The sequence below is a fragment of the Petaurus breviceps genome, unplaced genomic scaffold (genome assembly GCF_028583685.1).
Source record: "Petaurus breviceps papuanus isolate PSGF00001 unplaced genomic scaffold, PetGlider_PUasm1.0 229, whole genome shotgun sequence".
Lineage (NCBI taxonomy): Eukaryota > Metazoa > Chordata > Mammalia > Diprotodontia > Petauridae > Petaurus > Petaurus breviceps.
In genome coordinates this window covers 2,872,732-2,896,035 of record NW_027185903.1, presented here as the reverse complement: position 1 = coordinate 2,896,035, position 23,304 = coordinate 2,872,732, and the positions used below count along the sequence as shown (strand labels likewise).

At 40.7% G+C, this 23,304-nt stretch overlaps 1 protein-coding gene across 1 annotated transcript in view; it reads left to right on the top strand.

Moving 5' to 3' along the window:
• DNAH3 (dynein axonemal heavy chain 3) overlaps positions 1-23,304 on the top strand; it is a 184,783-nt gene that overhangs the window by 114,065 nt on the left and 47,414 nt on the right. Inside the window, exons 35-41 of the mRNA XM_069096531.1 lie at positions 845-956; positions 4,057-4,298; positions 13,838-13,938; positions 14,959-15,064; positions 16,747-16,876; positions 19,015-19,257; positions 21,104-21,207. Coding sequence (XP_068952632.1) covers positions 845-956; positions 4,057-4,298; positions 13,838-13,938; positions 14,959-15,064; positions 16,747-16,876; positions 19,015-19,257; positions 21,104-21,207 — 1,038 coding nt within the window. The remainder of the gene's footprint in view (positions 1-844; positions 957-4,056; positions 4,299-13,837; positions 13,939-14,958; positions 15,065-16,746; positions 16,877-19,014; positions 19,258-21,103; positions 21,208-23,304) is intronic.

The window sequence follows — 23,304 nt, the reverse complement described above, 5'->3', positions numbered from 1 at the left end:
AGAGAGAGAGAGAGAGAGAGAGAGAGAGAGAGAGAGAGAGAGAGAGAAGAAAAAGAAGGTAGAGGAAGAAGAGGAGAAAAGAAAGGTGTATTGTTTTTGAGAAATTCATAATCTAATAGAAAGAAAATTCACAAGATTGAACAAAGGATAAATGACAAAACCATTAAAAATATGCATCCCACCACAAGAGACCAAATACAGATTAATGTATTCAGTGAAGGAAGAACAAATGGAAAATTCAAGAATTGTTGTTCTGTTTAACTTTTTAGTTCCATAGTCAATTGTTTAAGTGAAGTTTTGCCCCTTGATTTTAGCCCCTATTATATTAAAATGCATTCTAATTGCACAATGAGGCAACCATGCTCAGTACTTTGCCTTTCCTGTTCTATCAGTGCCAATCAAAACAAAAGTCTATAACCTATTAGTCTTGGGAACAGAAGATTGAGCAGAAACACAATTTGTGAAATTATATATCATGCTAGACAGCTGGCTGAAGAATCTTTGATATACATTGTAATAGCAGTAAATTGAAGTTAAAAATAGGTCGGCATCACAAATTGGGGTTCAGAGGTAGGTAGGAGACACATTCACTTCTGATCCATGCCTCTAGAGACTGTGGTGTGATGGACCTAGAGTCGGGATAACTTAGATTCAAATCTTGCCTGACACACTTACTACCTCTGAGATCCCAGGCTGGTCACTTAAACTCTCCCAGCCTTATCTGGAAAATGGGAATAATAAAAATACTTTAGGCATCTAACTCATAATGTGTTATTAATCATATGCTCAATCTTGAGTTTTGAGGGAATCTGCTGTAATTCCTCATGTGATATTGCTTTCTTAGATTTATGAGATGATGCTGGTGAGGCACGGTTACATGATTGTTGGAGACCCCTTGGGCGGGAAGACCTGTGCTTACAAAGTCCTGGCTGCAGCTCTGGGTGATATGTATGCAGGTAAAGATTAAAGCCCTACTGCTTTAAGAGGAAGAATTAATTTCATTCCACAAATTGGCTCTGGAGAGAGTGTTGGGGTGTTAGTTTTGCTGTCACTGAATTGCTGTGTAGTAGCCAGAAATAGAACAGCATGCAGGATTCCCTCTGTGGGCAAAAAAACCCCCCACAAAACAAAAAAAAACCCTCTGCTATCTTAAATAGAATTCCATGATGGCACAGGGGAACTGCCTGTGGTGTCATTAAACCCGGGGTAGCTCACAGATGGAGAGAGGGTTTATAGGAAGCTTTGGAGTTTGGGGTGGGAGAAACCACTTTCAATTAAGCAATTTACCTAAATAGAAATGTTATAAAAGCAAATAGTTTGATTTTTAAAAACTAGGTCATTTTTATTTCCTCTTATTCCCCTTTCCATCTCTCTGCCCCCCTCCTCTCCTTTCTTTTCCATCTCTTCCCCTCCCCCCTTCCCTCTCCCTTTCCCTTTTATTCCCATGCCCCTCCTCTGTCCTCCCCTTTCCTTACCTTACCCTCTCCTCTCCCTCTCCTTTCTTCACTTCTCTGCTGTCTCCTCTCCAGCTCTCCCTTCCTTTCTATCAGCCTTCCCTTCTTCTACTCCTCCCCCACCTCCCCCCTTTCTCTCCTCCTTACTTCCTCTCTGTTCCCTTCTTTCCCTCCTTTGTTTTCTCTTCCCCTTCCTTTCACTTCCCCTTCCTCTTCCCTCTCACTTGGAGATATATTTAGTTTTAAGTCATAGATCTGCTGCTCTCTAGATGAGTGACAATTAGCAAGTCACTTGAGCCTCAGTTTCCTGCTTTTTAGATGGAAGAAGCTGGATTATCTGAATCCCTTTCAGCTCTAAATTGTGAGGGCATGCAATAATAATAACTCACATTTATACCAGCTTTGTGACAGCAGGGAAGTGTCTGATTCCTTAGCCTTCAAATGAGATAATATAATACTTGCACTACACCCTGAGAGCCTGGATTATTTGAGTCTTTGTTCCTTTGAAGTTTACAATGTCATTATCTCCAGTGCCTAGTACAGTCCTGACATATAGTAGGTACTTAATAAATGCTTATTGGTTGAGGAGAGCATTTTGGTTAGTCTTAAAGAGTCAGTTTAGAACCACTAGGTGGCAGCAGTGGATAGAGTCAGGAAACCGAATTCATATCCGATTTCAGACACATTGGTGGGTGACCCTGGGCAAGTCATTTAACCCTGTTTGCTTCAGTTCCTTATCTCTAAAATGAACTGGAGAAGAAGATGGCAAACCATTCCAGCCTCTTTGATAAGAAAAGCACAGGGGCAGCTAGGTGGCGCAGTGAATAGAGCACCAGCCCTGGGTTAGGAGGATCTGAGTTCTTCAAATCCGGCCTCAGACACTTGATCCTTACTAGCTATGTGACCTTGGGCAAGTCACTTAATCCCAATTGCTTTGCCTTACCCCCTCCAAAAAAACTAAAAAAAAAAATTTTTTTTAAGATCAAATGGGGTCACAAAGTCAGACACTACTGAAATGATTGAACGACAAAGAATTTATGTATGCAAATGTGAATTATTATTATGTTACAGTTTAAAATTTCCCCTCAATCACCTTGCAAAGTTGGCATTGCAGAAATTATGAGCGATGAGATAATGCAAGTAAAGTACTTTGTAACTTTAAAGGACTATACAAATATAATTATATGCCCGACTAGTGTAAAAATTATGACATTGTAAACATCAAAGGAACAAAGACTCAAAGACTCAAGCTGTGGGTCATATTTCTAATCTCTCTTAAATTATTCTCCAACTAAAGTTCTTCATAAAGTTTCTTCTTGGTCCATTGGGAAAAATGCTGATGCTTGAGTCAGAAGATTTGGATTCAATTTTTGCCTGGGATGATTTCTACCTTTGTGACCTTGGGGGAAGTCTTTTATCCTTCTGTGCCTCTATTCCTCATCTGTAAAAATGAGGGGGAAGGTTGAACTAGATGACCTCCGAGGCCCTTAAGAGCTCTAGTCCTGTGACCCTGTGATCTTGGCACAGAGATTACCCTGCATTTGAGAGCTCCATGCCAGTGGAGCACAAATCCTGGGCTGGCTGGAAATTGCTTCAATCATGACTTGGTGATGGACAGTATGCCTGTCATCCAGCCCATTAGAAGAGGACCTTCCTCATGTTGATGAGTTTGGGGGCCACAACAACTCTCTAGGTTGTAGAGAGGTTGTGATTGACATTGGTGGAAGGTGTTGCCACCTGGATGAAATTACACATCCTTGACATGGTGAAATGAATGTTGCCCGTGTTCTTTTTTTGGTGGGGAAGGAGGTTTCTTCTGAACAATTTAGACTTATAGAATGCTAGAGCTGAGCGAGATTGTAAACATCATCTTTGTGTTTCCCCTCACTCTCACAAGTTGAGGAAATAGAAGCCCTCAAAGAGAAAGTGACTTGCCCAAGGTCATATAACTGATAAGTTATAGAGCTGGTATTTAAACCCAGGTTTTCCAACTCTAAATCAAATGATTGTTTAATTACACCATTTGACCCATTCTGGTTTCATAGATTTGAGGTTAGAAGGACCCTGAGAGTTCATCTAATTTAATCCCCTCATTTCATAGATAAGGAAACTGAGACCCAGAGAGATAAACTGATTTCCACACAGGTAATAAGTAGCAGACCTGGTATTTGAATCCTAGTCCTGTGATTCATAATCTAGGGTCATTTCTTTTGCAACATAATGCTACCCTAAGCCTATAGACCTGATTTTTCTACTTTTAAGCCTTGAAGAAGAGAAAGTTTAGGGCTTAGACCAAGAGAATAGCTAGGATTCCTATTTAAGGTCTGTCTCATCCTAATGCCCTAGTTACTACATTCTGCATCATGAAGGAAGGCACGAATGGCACCTGTTTTTTTTTCAGGGTGTTTGTGGAGATTTAGAGCATACAATGAGAGTATACAAAGATATAAGTAGATTCTGTATATAAAGCACTTTATACACAGCAGAACATTTAAGTAAATATGGCAGATCTTGATGATGGAGCATAGTTTCATTGCCAATGTCCCAGTTTCACCAAGAATCAGTGATTTTGTAATTTCTCTCCTTGGTTATTTTCACCCAGCCAATCAGGGAAATGAGTTTGCTGTTGAGTACAAAGTCATCAATCCCAAAGCCATCACTATGGGTCAACTGTATGGTTGCTTTGACCCAGTGAGTCATGAGTGGTCTGATGGGGTCCTCGCCACCTCCTTCCGAGAGCAAGCAGCATCAGTGACGGAAGACCGAAAGTGGATTATATTTGATGGCCCTGTGGATGCCGTTTGGATTGAAAATATGAACACTGTGCTGGATGACAATAAGAAGGTAGTTCTTAGATTTGATAATATTTTAATATTATTGGGAAATTCATTCTTCTTAGTTAATGTGAATGATAAATACTTTTGTATGTTATACAGTTGTCACACTAACAGTTAATGCCCACCCTCCAAAAACAAAAAAAAAAAGCTAATGCTCACAGAGGGTAAGAACAATAAGGAAGTTAATGAATTAAGCTTCTGTTTGATGTCTGTTCCCTAAGCTAACCATTTTAAAAGTAAGAGTTTCTGTCTTCATTACAATCCATCTGTCTTTTATGCTAGCTACATATGGGTGATAGCAGCTGTCCCAGTGTCCAGTACTGTCAGACACGGTTTGTTAAGGTAGATGAGCTCAAAGCCAGGTACTTGGCATGAAAAGCAGTCTATAGAAGCAAGGTAAGTGTGCTGACAGGGAAAGTCAAGGAATAAAAACCAAATTCAGACTGGGTTCCAAGGTATATCTCAAGGGGGAGTGGGGGAAATAGCTGTCGCTCAATGTTTTATTGCATACTTTCTGCTCTTCTATGCATACCCTGTCTAGGTTGGCCCCTACCTCTGGAAATCTATATTGCAGCTGTGGTTTTGCTGTGCCTACCCCCTTAAAGTTTGATATTTGCCTCCCATGCATCAGGCTCAGAAAATACGTTCATGTGCAGAAACTTCTGATCAAAGCAGAAGGCCTTACTGTAACAAATGTCTGCTTATGCTTGAGAATAGAAATGTAAATAACAGTGAATGTCCTCTTTGTCCTTCCCTGCTTAAGAACATTAGCCAAAAGACTGAAACATAGTCACATCTATTTTACTCACCTGACTATCTGGAGATGATACTATAAAATTGATTTATTTGTGTTAGTTCAACAAGAGTTATGATTTATACCACAAGAGATAGGCAGGGATGTGGAGAACTTGGTATAGGACATGTGAAAGTGAATCAAGATTTACAGAATGTTTTAGCTCAAAAGAATCTCAGGTATACTGATAATCCACATCCTCCCTCATTTTAAGAATGAGTAAACTGGTCCCAGAGACTATGTTAGGGGCTGAAAAAACAAAGACCAGAGCAAGACAGTTCCCACTGTGAAGGAGCTTACTCTACACACCAATGAGTGATGTTTTGCTATTTTCTTATTATTAACAACAAATTCTTCAGTTTTCTCCTGTCCAGCAATACACCTACACATTATTTTCTTTGTGGTACATATATGTACATGGGTTTGGGGTCTTCTTTTTTTTTTAGAATAAGTAAGAATTCTATTTCCTTTTTCTGCTTTAGAGCTAAAAAACTCAAGTGGTATTTTCTGTTTCTTCCCATCTCAATGTAAATTTTTTTCCCATTTTTCAAAAGCTTTATTAACTTCTGATTTACATCATTAATTTCTGCCAGATTTTGAGTTACAAATTTTCTCCCCGTTTTTCCCCTATCCATCACCCCAAAATAGCAGTCCCACAGGATATCCCCACCTCCAATCTGCTCTCTCCCATATCTTCAACCATACCGCCTTAGAGTTCTCCAGCAGGGCATGGTGGATTTCTATGCCCCAGTGCCTGTATATCTTTTTTCCCAATTATATGTAAAATAGTATTAATAATAGTGTATGTATATGTATATATATATATATATATATAATTTTAAACATTTGATTTTAAAACTTTGAATTCCAGATTCATTCCCTTCCTCCCTTGTCACCCACCCTTACTAGGAAGATAAGCAGTTCAGTATAGGTTATACATGTGTAGCTAATGCAAAACATTAACATAGAAGATATATTGTAAAAGACTGACTATATTTCCCTCCCTCCTATCCCACCGCCCACTTGTCCTATTCTCTACTTTGATCCCGTCCCTTTTCAAAAGTGTGTGCTTCCAACTTCCCTCCTGTCCATCATCCCCTCTCTCATCCCCTTCCCCACTATTCTCCTGTATGGTAAGATACCCCATTTAGTGTGTATGTCATTCCCTCCTCGAGCCAAATTCAATGGGAATAAGGTTGACCCATTCCCTTTTGCCTTCCTATTCTTCCCCTCCATTGTAACCATTTTCCCATGCCTCTTCTATATGAGATAATTTACCCCATTCTGTCTCTCTCCATCTGTATCAGCAATGCCATATTCACAATGCCTATAGAGATTACAAATATGCTGATATAATTATCCATCACAAAATACATCAGGTTTGCCATTTGGGGAAATAAACTAGAAAATTTATTAAGATACCAAAAGACTGAGTCCCAAAACCAGAAAGTGAAAGCCATCAGAGTAGTTATGATATTGGCACAGGTAGATAAAGTAGAAAGCACCCACATTTTCAAGCCTTTAAAACAGAACAGGCTACCTCAGGCAAAGGTCCTCCTCTCCCCACTCACAGCAACCACCCAGCGTCCTGGAAGAGCGCTCCCAGCAGCTCTGGCCCCTGGCAGTCCTCAGCAGGAGTCCTAACTCAAAAAAAAAAAAAAGGGCAACCGCCACCAACTGCCAACCGCAGGACCGTTAGCTCGGCTTTTCACTTTCTCTTGCTCTGCTATGTCAGCACGTCCATGGGGCATGGGAGATCTTTAAATCCCATAACCCTTACATTCGGCCCCAAGATCTTTCATGTCCCTTACTTGGCAAAAATACAGTAGGAATAACTGGTGTCAACAAAATTTCACAACCATATAACAAGAATAGCACACAATAAACACAAAAAAACCATATTTTAGGGTGGGGCTTGAGCACAAGCTCCCCATCATTCCCCCCACCCCGAACAAATGGGGCCCCAAAATCTTGTGGTAAGGGGTGAAGATCTCTTCTTCTATGGCTACTTGCTGCTGAAATCGGATGTAGAGCTGTCCCTGTCCTTAGGGGTCCCATTTGAGAGGTCAGTTCTTAATATGCTTGATGCCAGGTCCAAGGGTGACACATCACAGTTGCAGACAGGGGGTGACATCCAGCTTAAGCTATCAGGCATCTACAGATGGAGGGTACCAAGCCTGTGGAAACAAATCTAACAAACAAGGTGAACAAACAAAAAATCAAGAACAATAACCAGATTATTGTAGCCTCACTCACGGTAGAATAAATGATTTAAGGGTACAATTTTGTAATCATCTTCTCCAGAATAAACAATAGTTACAGTGTTATCCTTCCCATATGCTATAATCTCTGCAGCCTTTGGAACATCATCTGGCTTCCGTTTTACCCATACTTTAGCTCCTGATTTTATTCTATCAGTAGAACCAAATCCTTCAGTTCCTGTGACAGTTATTTTGGAAGGAGGGTCAGTTTTTACAAGTGGCATTGTTTTACAAGGAACGATAATCACTTGAACTATCCTATGAACTTTTGGGCCTCCTTATTGGTAGGGGTAGGAAAATCCTGAATCTTTTGTCGGGCTTGAGGAAGAATCTCCCTTAGCCCCTTGTTTCATTGTATACCCAAAAACTTCACATTCTGAGCTGGTCCTTGAACCTTTGCAGGGTTAATTTCCCACCCTTTACTTTTCATATGCTCAATTAGAAGGGTCAAACTCCTTTCCACTACTTTCGCATCTTTTCCCTGTATCATGATATCATCAATGTAGTGGGTAAGCTGTACACCAGGTAGCTTTAATTCATCCAACTGTTCAGCCACAATCCTGTGACAAATAGTGGGGCTATGTATGTACCCTTGTGGCAAGCGAGTGAAAGTATATTGTCTACCCTGCCAAGTGAAAGCGAAGTGGTCCCATTGTTTAGAGTCTATTGGGATGGTGAAGAAGGCATTTGCCAAGTCAATAACTGCATACCAAGTCCCATCATATTTCTGGATCCTTTCTATTAAGGTGATGGTATCTGGAACAGCAGCATACAAAGAAGGAGTCACCTTATTCAACTGTCTATAATCCACAGTCATTCTCCACGTCCCATCTGATTTTCTTACTGGCCAGACAGGATTATTCCATCTTGTGGTTGTAGGGACTAACACTCCTGCTTCAACATATTCCTTTATAGTAGTGGCAATTTCATCTTGCCCACCTGGCACACGATACTGTTTTAAAGTAATTACTTCAGAAGGTTCAGGTAAAGTGATTGGGTCCATTTTTAATTTTCCTACTAAAACTGTATTAATTCCTATCTTCCTCACAGCAAATTGGTATCTTCCTTCAGGTAAATTCAGAGTCTTGCCTCTCAATACATCTATTCCAATGATGTATTCAGGAATGGGTACAACAACCACAGTATATTCTTTCTTAGGTAACTGCCCAATTTTCATTGTTATTTTAACCTGTCTGGCTGATATTTCAGTGTCTCCTAGACCTGTGATGGTAATAGGAGTTCCATGTTTAAACTTATCAGGGTTTCCATAGATAAGTGTGGCCTCAGCCCCAGTATCAATCAGTGCCCTAGTCACAGTAGTTGATCCATTCTTCCAATATATTGTTAAACCAATATGGGGTCTGCAATCTCTTCTGCATATTTCTTTTATCTGGGCTGGGGCTTGGCCTATCTCCTATTCCCCCTGAAGGTGGGGCAAACTTGGATACAAAGATTCAGATTCAGAAATACCTGCGGGGGTGGTTCCTGCTTCCCTGTTCATTCTAATGCTAAGTACCTTTTCTTGGTACAGTTTATGCAGCTCTTCAGTTGGAATACCATCTATTCTTCTAAAGTCCACCCCAGCTCTTAATAGAGAAGTAAACAGTTCCCTTCTTGTGGGTCTATTTTGTCTCTGAATCCTCTGGCTGTTTACTCTTCTCTCTCGAGGCAATTTGTCTTTTTCCCATTCCCCTAAATCGCTTAATTGTGAAATCTTATCCAGCACCTCTGAAAGAGGGTGCCCTATTTCTCCAATTAAAAGAGTCAGAATTAGGTGCTTATATGCAGGAGGAGCCATCTTCACTATGATATTTCTATGAGGAACTCCTAGGGGGGTATCATAATATGCATTTGCATCTCCAATCAGGATAGCAGTTTTCATTACCTCCTCCTTTAGCTTTCTCATACAGTCTCTAAGTGAGTACCAGGGTCTGTCTCCCCTAGGCCACATAGATTCAGTTGGATATTGCTTTTTGCAACCTTCTGCAGCTAAAGCTAGAAGATTAGTTTTGTTATTTCCTCCTTGCATATGGTGATCCCTAAAAGCCTGGTGTACAAAAGGATTCTGACTGATACTTATGAATTTTAAACAGTCCTCATTGTCCAGTGTTATTCCTCCAGCGCCTTCATCAGTGATTCTTACTATCCAAGACACTAAAGACTCCCCCATTCTTTGGGTAAATCTACTCAATATATCAGTGATCTCCTGTTGAGTGAAATCCTCAATTATCTCCCTGGACTCTGTTTTGCCTCGGTGGTTCTCCTGCCTTCTTCTTCGTATGGGGAGAGCTTCTACATTAGGAGACTCCTCATCTAACCTTGTTCCATTCTCCTCACACACATTCTCCTGGAAGCTGTCAGGGCAACTCTGCCCAGCCTGTACAAAAGCTGCATGCACATTCCTTCTGCTAGTTTTTTGCTTCCTTTTAGCTACATGAACAGTAGCTTGCTCCTGGACCACATGGGTCCCTCCAGTTTGCTCTTCTGAGTACTGTGACACAGAAAAATCCTCAGGCAAACCAGCTGACTCCCTAGCCATCCTAGCTCTTTCCTTCAGCAGCTTATCCCTACTTTTACACATAAGGCGATAACTTGTTAGCAGCACCCAGCCTCTCCTGCACACTCCTGCCAGTTCTTTGCCTGGTTCTATGGGTATTGCTTTCAAACATCTTTCCAAATCTCCAGGTTCTCCCTCTTTTAGCCTTGGTTCCCAGTTTTCACAGGGCCCTGTGCTTTTAGCCCATTCTCTGGCTAGAGAGGAATAAGGCAAATCCTCCCATCCTGGAATAGCCATTTCTCCCTCTAAAGCCCCACTGCTTCCAAATAGAGGCCTGACATTTTGTGATCCCATCCTGGTCGCCAAATGTATCAGCAATGCCATATTCACAATGCCTATAGAGATTACAAATATGCTGATATAATTATCCATCACAAAATACATCAGGTTTGCCATTTGGGGAAATAAACTAGAAAATTTATTAAGATACCAAAAGACTGAGTCCCAAAACCAGAAAGTGAAAGCCATCAGAGTAGTTATGATATTGACACAGGTAGATAAAGTAAAAAGCACCCACATTCTCAAGCCTTTAAAACAGAACAGGCTACCTCAGGCAAAGGTCCTCCTCTCCCCACTCACAGCAACCACCCAGCGTCCTGGAAGAGCACTCCCAGCAGCTCCGGCCCCTGGCAGTCCTCAGCAGGAGTCCTAACTCAAAAAAAAAAAAAAGGCAACTGCCACCAACTGCCAACCGCAGGACCGTTAGCTCGGCTTTTCACTTTCTCTTGCTCTGCTATGTCAGCACGTCCATGGGGCATGGGAGATCTTTAAATCCCATAACCCTTACACCATCTCTTCTCATTAATATTTCTCTCTCACCTCTTTTTAAAAAAATTTTTTAATGCTTTATTAACTTCTGATTTACATCATTTGTTTCTGTCAGATTTTGAGTTACAAATTTTCTCCCCGTTTTTCCCCTACCCATCACCCCAAAATAGCATCCCACAGGATATCCCCTCCTCCAATCTGCTCTCTCCCATATTTCTCCCATACCCCTTTCGACTTTTCCAGTGGATCTCTATGCCTCAGTGTCTGTATATCTTATTTCCCAATTACATGTAAGATGGTATTAATAATAGTATATATACATATATATATACACACACACACATATATATATATATTAGAATATTTGATTTTAAAACTTTCAATTCCAGATTCATTCCCTTCCTTCCTTGTCATTCACCCTTACTGGGAAGATAAGCAGTTCAGTATAGGTTGTACATGTGTGGCTAATGCAAAACAATAACATAGTAGATATATTGTAAAAGACTGACTATATTTCCCTCCCTCCTATCCCACCTCCCACTTGTTCTAGTCTCTACTTTGATCCTGTCCCTTTGCAAAAGTGGGTGCTTCCAACTTCCCTCCCCCTGAGCTTGCCCTCCCTTCCATCATCACCCCTCTCCTCCCCTTCCCCCCCTATTCTCCTGGAGGGTGAGATACCCTATTTAGTGTGTATTTCACTCCCTCCTCAAGCCAGATTCAATGGGAATAAGGTTGACCCATTCCCTTTTGCCTTCCTATTCTTCCCCTCCATTGTAACCATTCCAGAGCACTGAGCTGGCTGAATCCTGCCGGTATGCTGGGCTGTCCTCAGCGGGAGGTTAGCTTCTCTGTGTCATTTTGTGGGTTCTGCAGCTCCAAAGTTTGTTCAGAGTTCCTTTTTAACATGGATTGGGGAAGGTGGGAGCCGGAGCCTCAGGGAAGTCCTGCTTTTACTCCGCCATCTTGACTCCTCCCCCCTTGTGTCTTCTTTGTACAATTCATATCTGATCCCTAGTTTGCCTTCATAGTGTACTTCCATATCTTCAAAATGACTGTTCTGGGGCGACTAGGTGGTGCAATAAACAGAGCACTGGCCCTAGAGTCAGGAGGACCTGAGTTCACATCTGGCCTCAGACACTTAACACTTACTATCCATGTGACCTTGGGCAAGTTGCTTACCCCTAATTGCCCTGCCTTCCCCCCTCCAAAAAGCAAAAAAAAAAAAATGGCTGTTCTGAGTTTTTTCCACAGAGCACCATTTTTGCTTTTTTTTTTTTGGAGGTTTTTTTTAATTTCCAGTAGTCTCTCCCTTATTCCATCTAGCTACCCTCTTTTTATTCCCGAATTACAGTGAGCAAAACAGTCTTAATTGGGTCTAAATGGCAGTGTTGCCTCTTAACTGCTTGAATGATGTTTAATCCATAGGATATTAGTGCTGGAAAAGAGCCCTCAATCTATAGGTGTGGAGAACAATGAGACCAGAGAATTTTGGTCTCACCTTCAGTCACACAAATTAGTCTTGGATTGTTTAGGAGTATTGAAAGAATATACCACAATGTGAACTCGTGTCCCATCTTGGCCACATGTACCTGGAAAGAGGCACACGTCTACCTGCCCTTCACGAGTTTCTACCTACAAGTCCACTCTTAATCACACACTTTGGGCAATTTATACTTTATGAGTAGGCCCAAAGGAAGGTGTCAGTCACTCAAATTCCATCCCACAAATCCTTAATGAGCAACTATTCTATGCATTTAAAGCCTTTCACAACCTGGCTCTAATTTCCTTTTCCAGACTTAAAGTATCATTCCCTTCATATGTTCTTCAGTCCAGCCAAACTTGTCTTCATGCTTCCCTTCACTCAAGACATTCTATCCCTGAACTCCATGCCCTGGGTACAATCTTTCTTCAGTTCTCCATCCATAAATCCCTAGCTTCCTTTATAGCTCAGTTTAAACATCTCCTCCTACATGCTACCTTTCCAGATTCTCTGAACTACTAGTACTTCCCTCCAAAATTACTGTGCATTCCATTTTGCATATGTTTTGTTTGCATAGACTGACTTTTTCTATACAAGCTGTCCCAAAAGTCTCAGTGGATTTTTAAGCTACAGCTAGGTGGCAAGGTGAATGGAGCTCTAGCTTTGGAGTGAGGAACACCTGAGTTCTGGGCAAATCACTTAACCTCTATTTGCTTTAATCCACTGGAGAAGGAAATGACAAACCACTCCAGAATCTTAACGAAGAAAACACCATAGACAGTATGGTCCTCAGGGTCATGAGGAGTCAGACACGACAGAAAAGCATCAACTACAAAACCTTTTGGGACACCCTGTATTTGGCTGTGGTCATGTACTCTCCCCATCCTAGCCCCATAGAATATAAGCTCCTTGAGGTAAGCAGCTATTTGACTTTTGTCTTTGTATAATAGTGATTAGACTGGCACATAGTAGGAGTTTAATAAATGAGGGTAGAGAGACAGGCCCAAGGTTTTACTAAATGCTGAGAGTTATACAAAAAGGGCATGTTCCTTGCCGTCAAGGAATAGTGTAGTCTTTTGGGAGAGGGGTAATACCTATGCACCTGAAATAATCTGAATAAAACAAACCAATATACAAGAAAGTGCCAAGTTAGGGCAGAGGGAGAAGGCCAGCTGTTGGAATGTTGACATGAGGAGCTAAAATTTGTATGACAATGATTTAGATGTCTTTGTCAAGACTGCAATTAGCGGTGTTTCACACCATATCTAGTGATTGATTATCTATATCTTTGGTCTTCTCTCCTCCTCCCCCACCTCTGGAACTGCTCCTTTCCATTTCTCACTGTAGTCAACCCCTCCCTCACATATCCTCTGGGGCTCCCAATGGGACGGCCAATGGAATGGGACTCAGTGCTGTTAAGTAGAACATCATTGACTATGTCAGGGGAGGGGAACCTACAGTCTCGAGGCCATATGTGGCTTTCTACGTCCTCAGATGCAGCCTTTTGACTGAGTTCAAGTTTTATAGAACACATCCTTTTATTAGGGGAATTTGTTCTGTGAAGTTTGGATTCAGTTAAAGGACTGCATGGATGTGGACTGGCTTTTCCCAGAAACTTTAGAAATGGCAAAACAGAACTTAACCCCTTCTTCTTTTTTGATTTTCCTCCATCCCTTCTGCCTCCCAGCTGTGTTTGATGAGTGGAGAGATCATCCAGATGAGTGCCAAAATGAGTCTGATCTTCGAGCCAGCAGATTTAGAGCAGGCCTCCCCAGCCACTGTCAGCAGGTAGCTGATCAACTAATGGAGCATTAATCCAAAGCTGGGACTAGGGGCGGGCAAGTAAGGCGGCCTCAACAGGCACAACAGAGGGAAGGGGGCAGGTTGCGTAATACCCTTTAATAGTCATGCTACAAAGTTATTTTTATATAAATGCAGATGTGTTTAATGTCAGAAAATACTCCATTCCAAGGAATATATTTATTTTATTTTTATATTATATTATATTTATTTATTTTATGATGTCAAATTGCATGTATTACAGCAAAAGCTATAAGCTTGTGGTGGACAATGATTTACAGAGGACACAATTTTCAAGCCTTGCCTAGAGTACATAAATAACTTGTCCTTGCTATTGGTTAATCTCAAATAGCAGATAACCTAAAAATTAATGGCCTTGGAGTGAATTATCTGATATGCTCCCTATCCCTGTCAGCAGCTTACCTTCCTAATTATATTTTGCTTTGGAGAATCTTAAAATTAGTCTGTATTCCCAGAATAAACAACAGTAAATGGTGGCAGGAGGCAGGCCAGATTTGCTGGGATTAAAAACTTGCTACAGAAAATCAACAGCTGATAGTTCATAGAAAAAGCCATTGACCTTCCCTTCCAAATCTAGTGATTGATTATCTATATCTTTGGCTTTCTCTCCTCCTCCCCCACCTCTGGAACTGTTTCTTTCTATTTCTCACTGTAGTCAACCCCACACCCACATATCCTCTGGGGCTCCCACTGGGACAGCCAATGGAATGGGACTCAGTGCTGTTAAGTAGGACATGACTGACTAGTTAGGGGGTGGGGGGGGAGACCTGCTGCCTCAAGGCCACACGTGGCCTTCTAGGTCTTCTGCTGAGGTCTTTTGACTGAGTCCAAGTTTTATAGAACAAATCCTTTTATTAAGGGAATTTGTTCTGTGAAGTTTGGATTCAGTCAAAGGGCCGCACTTGAGGACCTAGAAGGCCACGCGTGGGCTTGAGGCAGCAGGTTCCCCACCCCTGGACTAGGTGATGATATGTTTATATTTGGCAGATGTGGGATGATCTACATGGAACCACACCAACTGGGCTGGAAGCCCTTGAAGGACTCATACATGGAAACCCTGCCCCCCAACCTCACTGAAGAGCATATTGAACTGGTGAGATCTCTAGATATTCTTCACTAGAATCCCTACAGGAACTTCTTAGATCCAGTCTCAGATACTTAACTAGTTGTGTGACCCTGAACAAGTCACTTAACTTCTGTCAGCCTCAGTTTCCTTATCTGTAAAATGGGGATTGAAAACAGCACCTACCTCATAGGGTAGATTGTGAGGACTGAATGAAAACAAATAAATAAATGAATGAATGAATAGATAAATTAATGTGAGTATATAGGTATATGTGTATGTATATATACATACACATACATACATACAACATACACATATATACACATATACATAGACACACATAAAACTTTAGGATGCTAACTATCATTACAAGGTATTATGCCAAATGCAGAGACAACAAAAAAAGCAAACACCCAACCAACTAACTAACCAAACCAAACCAGTCCTTGCTCTCAAGGAGCTTCCATTCTGCCAGTTTCCAATTCTTCCAAAGTTTCTAGCTCTAGACTAAGCCTTTGTTCTTCCAGATACTTAGACTCTGGCCATGGTCCATACCACAGGCTCCCCAGTGCAGGTCTGAAAAGCATAAGTTGAAGGCCTTTGCCATCCAGAAACAATAACTGTAAGTGGGGAAAAGCTCCCCTGTTTTCATCAAACCAGCCAAAATTCATTTGAAATGCCATTAAATGGGACTGAAGAGCATCCAGGTTGTACATTTTCACAAGTGAAAAAGGCAGAGATAGGTTCATTCTAACAGACCCACTAATGTTACAGTGTGTCATGTGGCCAACCTTCTATAGAAGCTGTGTTTCAAGATTTCATTTTTTATTGGTTGCTGGTAATTTGGAGCATGGGGCAGGGATTGCTTTGCTTTTGATATATCATCCCCAGTGTTTGGCATGGGGGTGACACACAGCAAATGCTTATTTAAAATACTTATTGATTAATTGATTTTCCCATAAACACAGTGCTAAGAATCAGGGGTTCTTAACCTGGGAGTTGTAAACTTTTTTTTTAAAAAGAGTTTGCTAATTACATTTCAATATAAGTGTTTCCTTGACTCTTTTATAATCCCAGCACATAGCTCAATGCCTGGAGCATAGTAGGTACTTATAAAATATTATTGATTTCCTCACTTCATAATCTTAGTATTTTATTTTATGCATTTAAAAACATTCTTCTTAAAAGGGATCCACAGGCTCCATCAGATTGCTGAAGGACCCAGGACACACACAAAAATTTAAGAACCTCTACTATAAACGGTGGTTAGGTTTTCAGGATAGCCCATAAATATCCATTTAGATCATAAGATAGCTGTACTTCAGAACTAATAATACCTCCGAGTCTTGGGCCTAGAAGCCTTCTGACACCTCAGCCCGAAATCCTTCTCAGACAATAGAAGGAGAAGACAGGGCTAAAAAGGGAGACTGGGGGGGTGAAGAAGGGGAAGAAGACCTTAAGGCCTGGGAACTTTTTGTAGCATTGGGGAGTGGAGAGAAGTCCTATGGTAAGGTGCTAGCTGGGGATAGCCATTCATAGTTATGGTTATTTGAACAGTGAAAAGTTCATAAATCAAAAACTTCCTGAATTGCTACTGGCTTCTCCTTCCAGGGAAGAGCAGAGTATTTCAGGAGATTTTACCATCTTCAGAAAGATCCAGCCTCCTAGCTTTGTTAACATCTCCTAATTATATGAATTTATATTTTCAGGTTAATGACATGTTCTTGTGGCTAGTCCAGCCCTCCTTAGAATTTGTCCGTCTCCATTGTAAATGTGTGGTCCAGACATCACCCATCCATCTTGCCTATTCCATGATGAAGCTGTACAACTGTCTGTTTGGTAAATGTTGGTCTCATTCCCTAAGACAAATAGAGTGGTCTGATATTTCTGCTCTCCCCTGCCTCCATCCTTTCACTGAGAACTAGCTTAGAGATCCATGAGATTACTGCAGATAAAAAGCCAAATCACAATGTAATTTATACTACTAAATTGTGTTAGGGTTTTTCTTTAAACAAACAAACAAAAAACCTCATTTCATTGATATCTGTGGCATTGTAAAGTAGGAAGAATGGGCAGCTAGGTTGCATAGTGGATAGAGGGAAGATTCATCTTCCTGAGTTCAAATCCAGCCCCAGACCCTTATTAGCTGTGTGACTACAGAGAGGTCATTTAACCCTGTTTGCTTTAGTTCCTTATCTGTAAAAATGAGCTGGAAAAGGACATGGCCAACCATTCTAGTAGCTTTACCAAGAAAAGCCCAAATGGAGTCATGAAGAGTGAGATGTGACTGAAGAGACTAAACAAAAACAGCAGCAACAAAAGAGCAGGGAAAACATTGGCTGCAGAGGCAGAGGACTTGAGTTTAAGTCTTACCTTTGAGTGATGTTAGGCAAGTAATTTAACTTCTTTAGACCTCAGTTTCTTCAACTATAAAATAAAGGATTTGTACTAGACAATCTCTGATGGGCCCCTTCCATGTCACTATCTGTGTATATCACCTTTATTTCTGAATATATTCTTTTCTACTCTCTTAGCCAGCAAGCCATCTTTTCTAACAAAAGTGATAAATCAATCATTGTATTATAGTTCTAATCATGGTTCAGCCTTCAACAATCCTATGTGATTTGGGGCAAGACATACAATGTTTCCAGTCAGGCCTCAAGTTTTCTCATGAACACCATTAGATCAAATGGATGTTGACAGGATGAAATGAAATGCTAAATATGAAAGAGATTTAAAAACAAAGATTGGATAAATGTGAAGTATAGATATGCTTATTTTATGGAAGCTTATTGCTATTCAAAAAAGCCCAGATTCATGGAAAGAATAAATAAGGCATTATTATATGAATTACAAAAGGATTAGATTAGCCCTAGGAACTTTTAAGCAAGAAGCCTCTCTAATGCATTTAAACAAGTGGTTCATTAATCTGTAAACCTCATTCAGTCTACTGAAATCTATTCATAATAACTTAAGACAGTTACTTCACTGTTATATGGATATGTGATTTTATTGGTCTGATTTTATCCACTAAGATAAACTGAAACTTCTCTAGGTTTTAGTTGATGGTCTTAATGAATTGCTATATTGGAAAAATTCATCAGCCTATGATCTATCTGAAAATGAGGCTCTCTGAGTTTAGCTAAGCTGGTCTTTGGATGACAGCATGTTGCTAGAGTTGTCTTCTAGATTTTTCCATCCTGACAGGACCTGCCGGATTTGGCATTCCAAGAACCCAGGGTCATCACTCCATGAGGAGGCATCAGAGTAGGACTTTAGGAGATAGAAGATATATATCCATCTAAAAAGTTTTATTGGCTGCTATTTTGTTACAAGATGGAGCACACGTCAAACTTAAGTTAATGTCTTCATAGTGTCTGGTCTTTGAAATTTTCTTAAATTAGTCAACTTTTGAAGCTATTTTGGAGCAAGAAGACTGACTGCATACATTTAATTCAGGCCTATGATGTTCAAAGCAAAAACAAAACAAAAAAATTAAGCAGTAAGCCATTATACGCAATTAACATCTCAGCATAAATTAATTTATCAGATTAGTTGATTTGGTGCAGAGCCCTAATGGATAAATTAGGTCTTTAACTAATAGGAGACCAAAGGTTTCAGGCAAAAAGGCCCTGATTAAGGCAGTGCCCTGGTAGGGGCTGCTCATCTAGAGAGGGTTACAAAAGTGGAAGGGGAAAAGGGGACAGAGGAGAACTGAGAAGTAGCTTGGAGATTCAAAGGGGAAAACAGCAAAAAAGGAGGAAGAAGATTAAGGGGAAGGAAAAAGAACCTTGCCTACTTCACAATGTTGACTAAATTTGTTCCTTTTCCCAGAAACCCTGATGTCCCAGTGTCTCAGGCTTCTTGTTTTGGCCACTTTCTTCAGCTCTCAGTCCTCTCATGATTTTCAGAAATAGAGAAAAGACAGGTTTGTGGTGTCAACTGTTGTTCTAAAGTTCTGGGCTATTCTTTTTTAGATGAAATCAGAGCAGTGAATGACACAGACTATGAAGGAGAAAACTTGACAAGTCAGCAGATATTCCTCTGGCTTCAAGGCCTCTTCCTCTTTTCTCTGGTGTGGACGGTGGCAGGGACCATTAATGCAGACAGCAAAAAGAAATTTGATGTTTTTTTCCGCAACCTACTGATGGGCACAGATAACTCCAACCCTCGTCCCAAAAGCGTCAAAATCACCAAAAACAACATATTCCCAGAAAAAGGTAACCTGTTTATTGCCCTCTACTAGTTTGGACCCTCTGTCCCTAGAGAACAATTCACTGGATGTTCCAGGACACATAAAAAAGTAAGATACAGTAAGTGTAACAATCACAAAGTAAGTGGAGGGAGGTTTCAAGCTAATGGGCAGTATCTGCTCTGTATGACAGCCCTGCATGGGAGAAAAAACTGATGGGATAAAATGAAATGGGAACCAAGGATAACAATCTTCCTTTTTCTAGATCCCTCCAACAAATATTCTCAGAGTGAAAGATCTGACTTGACCTTAAATAAAGTTTATTTCTGGGTCTATCATGAGATCAGATTTGGGATCTACTTTATGAAATGCTTCTGCCAAATGCAAAGAGAAATAGTGGGGAATTGGGACATGTAGAGGTGTTGTGGGAACTACAACCAAATCCCTTCTAGGTTAGATACTCGTTAGCTCACACAGTTCCCCCATTTGGGGTCCCCACAGTGATGTGGATCACTGATAAATTTTGCTGGGACAAAATGTGCAGTCACTCTACAGAGCCATATACTTATACAGAGCATCTTATACTTTGGGACTTTGACTGTCCATAGACCTACTTGTTGAAGAAGAACTGACTGTGCTTTTTCTTGCCTGCCAATGATTTGCTTGTGATCTTAGGCCACTGATTTATTATCTCTTCTGATGATTCTTACTTCTCTCTACAGGGGAAAGGTAAGCAATGCTTTTAGGTCCTGAGGTTTCACATCTGGTTGCTTTTTTTTTTTTTAAAGCAATCGGGGTTAAGTAACTTGCCCAAGGTTACATGGCCAGTTATTTCTGGGTGTGGTGCTGAGTATCTGAGCCCAGATTTGATCCAGGTCATCCCGACACTGGAGCCGGTGCTCTTACTCGCTGAGCCACCTGGCCGCCCCCATCTGGTTGCTTTTTAAAAAAATTACCTAGACCAGAAGTACTTAACCTTCTTTCATCATGGACCCCTATAGAAGTCTGATGAAGCCTATGGACCCTTTCTCAGATGTTTTTTAGATATATAAAATGAAATACATAAGGTTACAAAAGAAACCAATTATATTGAAATAAAGATAAGATATAATTTTTTTTTTCTGTTCAAGACCACAGACTCCCTGTGCCCCAGGTAAAAAAACCTCTGCTCTAGGTGCTAGGATGGACACACAACCCAAGAAGAATGAATGATAGCAGTTCTACTGGAACAATGGCTTGTCAGGGCATAGTATAGAAGACACACACACACACACACACATACGCACCCCACCTTGTATAAAGTCAGCACTGTCCTTTCTGATCTCTGGGTTCCCCTAATAAATCCCAGATGGGTTTGTTTCTTCATTAGTAAATATAAGAGAATGATCCCTTTTAAAGCTCCCATTGGGCTTTATCAGAGAATCTAGAGCTGAAAGGGACCTTGGGGGTAATTAGCCCAGAGATATCAATCACTTGCAGGTATTATGTGGCCCATAACACTCCTGAGTGCAGCCTGAACCAGATTAAAATGTAATTGGGAAATATTTAACAAAAGAAATTAACAATAATAAATTTAATAAAATGAAAAGTTCTTTATGTAAGACTTATTGGCCCCCATTTCTACTTGAGTTTGACACCACTGGTTCCCTCCCTTTTACTGAGGAAGAAGCAGGCCCTGAGAGGCAGCGACCAATCCAGGGTATCATGCATGTAATAAATAGCAGAACTGGAAATGAAACATTGACCTATTGACTCCAGAGCCAGGACTCTTTCATTAGTTCCCATGGCTTCTATTAAGAAATGGAGTTAGATATGATGAATATACACTTTGATCCTTATGTATCCTAATGGTCTTCTCTACTTCCTTGGCCTAGGGAGCATCTATGATTTTTATTTCCTTAAGCATGGCAGTGGACAGTGGAATTTGTGGACAGACTACATCACCAAGGAAGAGCAAATAATCCCAGCTAATGCAAAGGTAAGAGGGGAGCTAACCTTCATGGGCATTCTAACTTGGAGGTTTTAGAAAAAATATTTCAAGATGAACAGATAATCTCAAGTGGCAATCTCAGTGCTATAAACAATATGATTAAGTATTTTCTCTGTACTTCTTAGAGCCGTCTTGGACTGGAAGGGACCTTCAAGAGGTATATCCCTGCAGCAAGACTATATTAAAACCAATCTAGCCAAAAAGGTATTTGCTTTTTCCTAGAGAAAATCCTAGAGGATGATGTTCCATTACCCAATGGACATTAGTAAAGACCTATTTAAGCAGAATACTCAGGGAAAGGGAGGAAAGAGATTTGTTTAATAGGATATTCTACTTTTGTTTGGTCTTAATCACTTTTGAAAATGTTTCTAAAATGTCTACTTCCCTATCTCAGTAAACAGAGTTTAGTGCATATTGCCAAATCTTTGTGAGATGGTTAAGGACCTTAACGGGCTTCAGGACTGTCATTTTAGATCATAGATATAGAGTTTGAAGGGACCTCAGAGATCATCTAATCTAACCTCATGATTTTATAAATGAAGAAACTGAGGCCAAAGAGTGATGTGTCATATAAGTAGCAAATAGCAGAAAAGTGATTTAAACCCAGATGCTCTGCCTCTAGGACCAGTGTTGATATCTAGAACTGTGAATGGCAGTAGAGAAAAGGACATGAGATTATGACAAATTCATTCTTTGCTTAGGATACACTCCAGTTCTGGCTATGTGGGAAATGGGTGTGTCCCAGCCAGTTCATGTGTTTTAATAAATATATCCCTACTATTGGTTTATTTCCTGTGTTTTCCCTTTTTGTCCTAAAAGGTATGTGTTGAATTTGTACATTGAAGTTTTTCTGGATGAAGCCTGCCCACTAGTTTTCTCCATATGTGTGGGCAACATTTGAACATTTGTTTTTTGTTTTAATCTCATCACATAATAAGCCTCCAGAATTTACATAAAGCCAAGTTCATTGTGAATTCTTAGTATTCCTCGTGCCAAATCCCACACCCCCCAAACCACAGCTTTGTCTCCACTGTCATATCATAATCATCTCCATCATGGGAGATAGTACTTTTTTGAAGTGTTCTTGATGCCCTTTGTTTTTTAATTCAGTCATTCCTGGATATAACACCTCCAATCTCACCCCCATCCCGACTTTCCCTCATACAATGAAAAACGGTTAAACAAAACCAAATGATAGCGACTGCATCCAACAATTGGTACATGCAGTATTCTGTATCAGTGGCTCCCCACCTCTCTACCAAGCAAGGACACTCTCAAAGTCTCTCTCAAGAACTTTGGAATTGATTGTGTGACATGGGAGGCACTGGCACAGGATCGCCCAGGATGGTGTTCCCTCATCAGAGAAAGTGCTGTTCTCTTTGAGCAGAACAGAATTGAAAGAAGCAAGAGATGTGCAAATTTAGAGATTCTTCCCCAAATGTTCATGTGGAGTATTTATGCCCGACCTGTTGTGGAGCATTCCAAGCTCATACTGGTTTGATCAGCCACAGTCAGACACACTATAACTTGCCTCTAGCATAGTGATGTCATTTTAGTCTTCTTCAAGAATGAAGGACAACAGCCTACCAACCAAGCAGGGGGAGGCATCACCTGTTTTAAGGGACCAAGGCTGGTCATCAAAACCATTCAGGAATATGGCACATAGCAGACACAGTAAGCAGATGGTACATTCTGGAGTTCCAGTCCTCAGAGTAACCTAAAAGAATCCCCTAGGTGGTCTATGCATTGGCTTTTTGGGGCATCAGGGTTTATACTATTCCATGGCAGTCTCCATTTAAATCACACCATAATATGGCACTTGCCTAACTTTACAGACTCATTTCACATCACTCCCTTATAATGCACTCACCATTTCCAGGTAAACTGGCCTACTAGCTGTTCCACAAACTTGACATAACATCTATCTCTGTGCCTTTGCACAGACTATCTCCCAGGTCTGGACCTTACTTCATCTCCCCATCTCCTCCTCCTAAGGGCTCATCACAAGTGTCACATCCTGCAGGGAGCCGTTCTTAATATACCCCTCCCTTAGTTGGTATTGCTCTCTCCCTCTCGAAATGACTT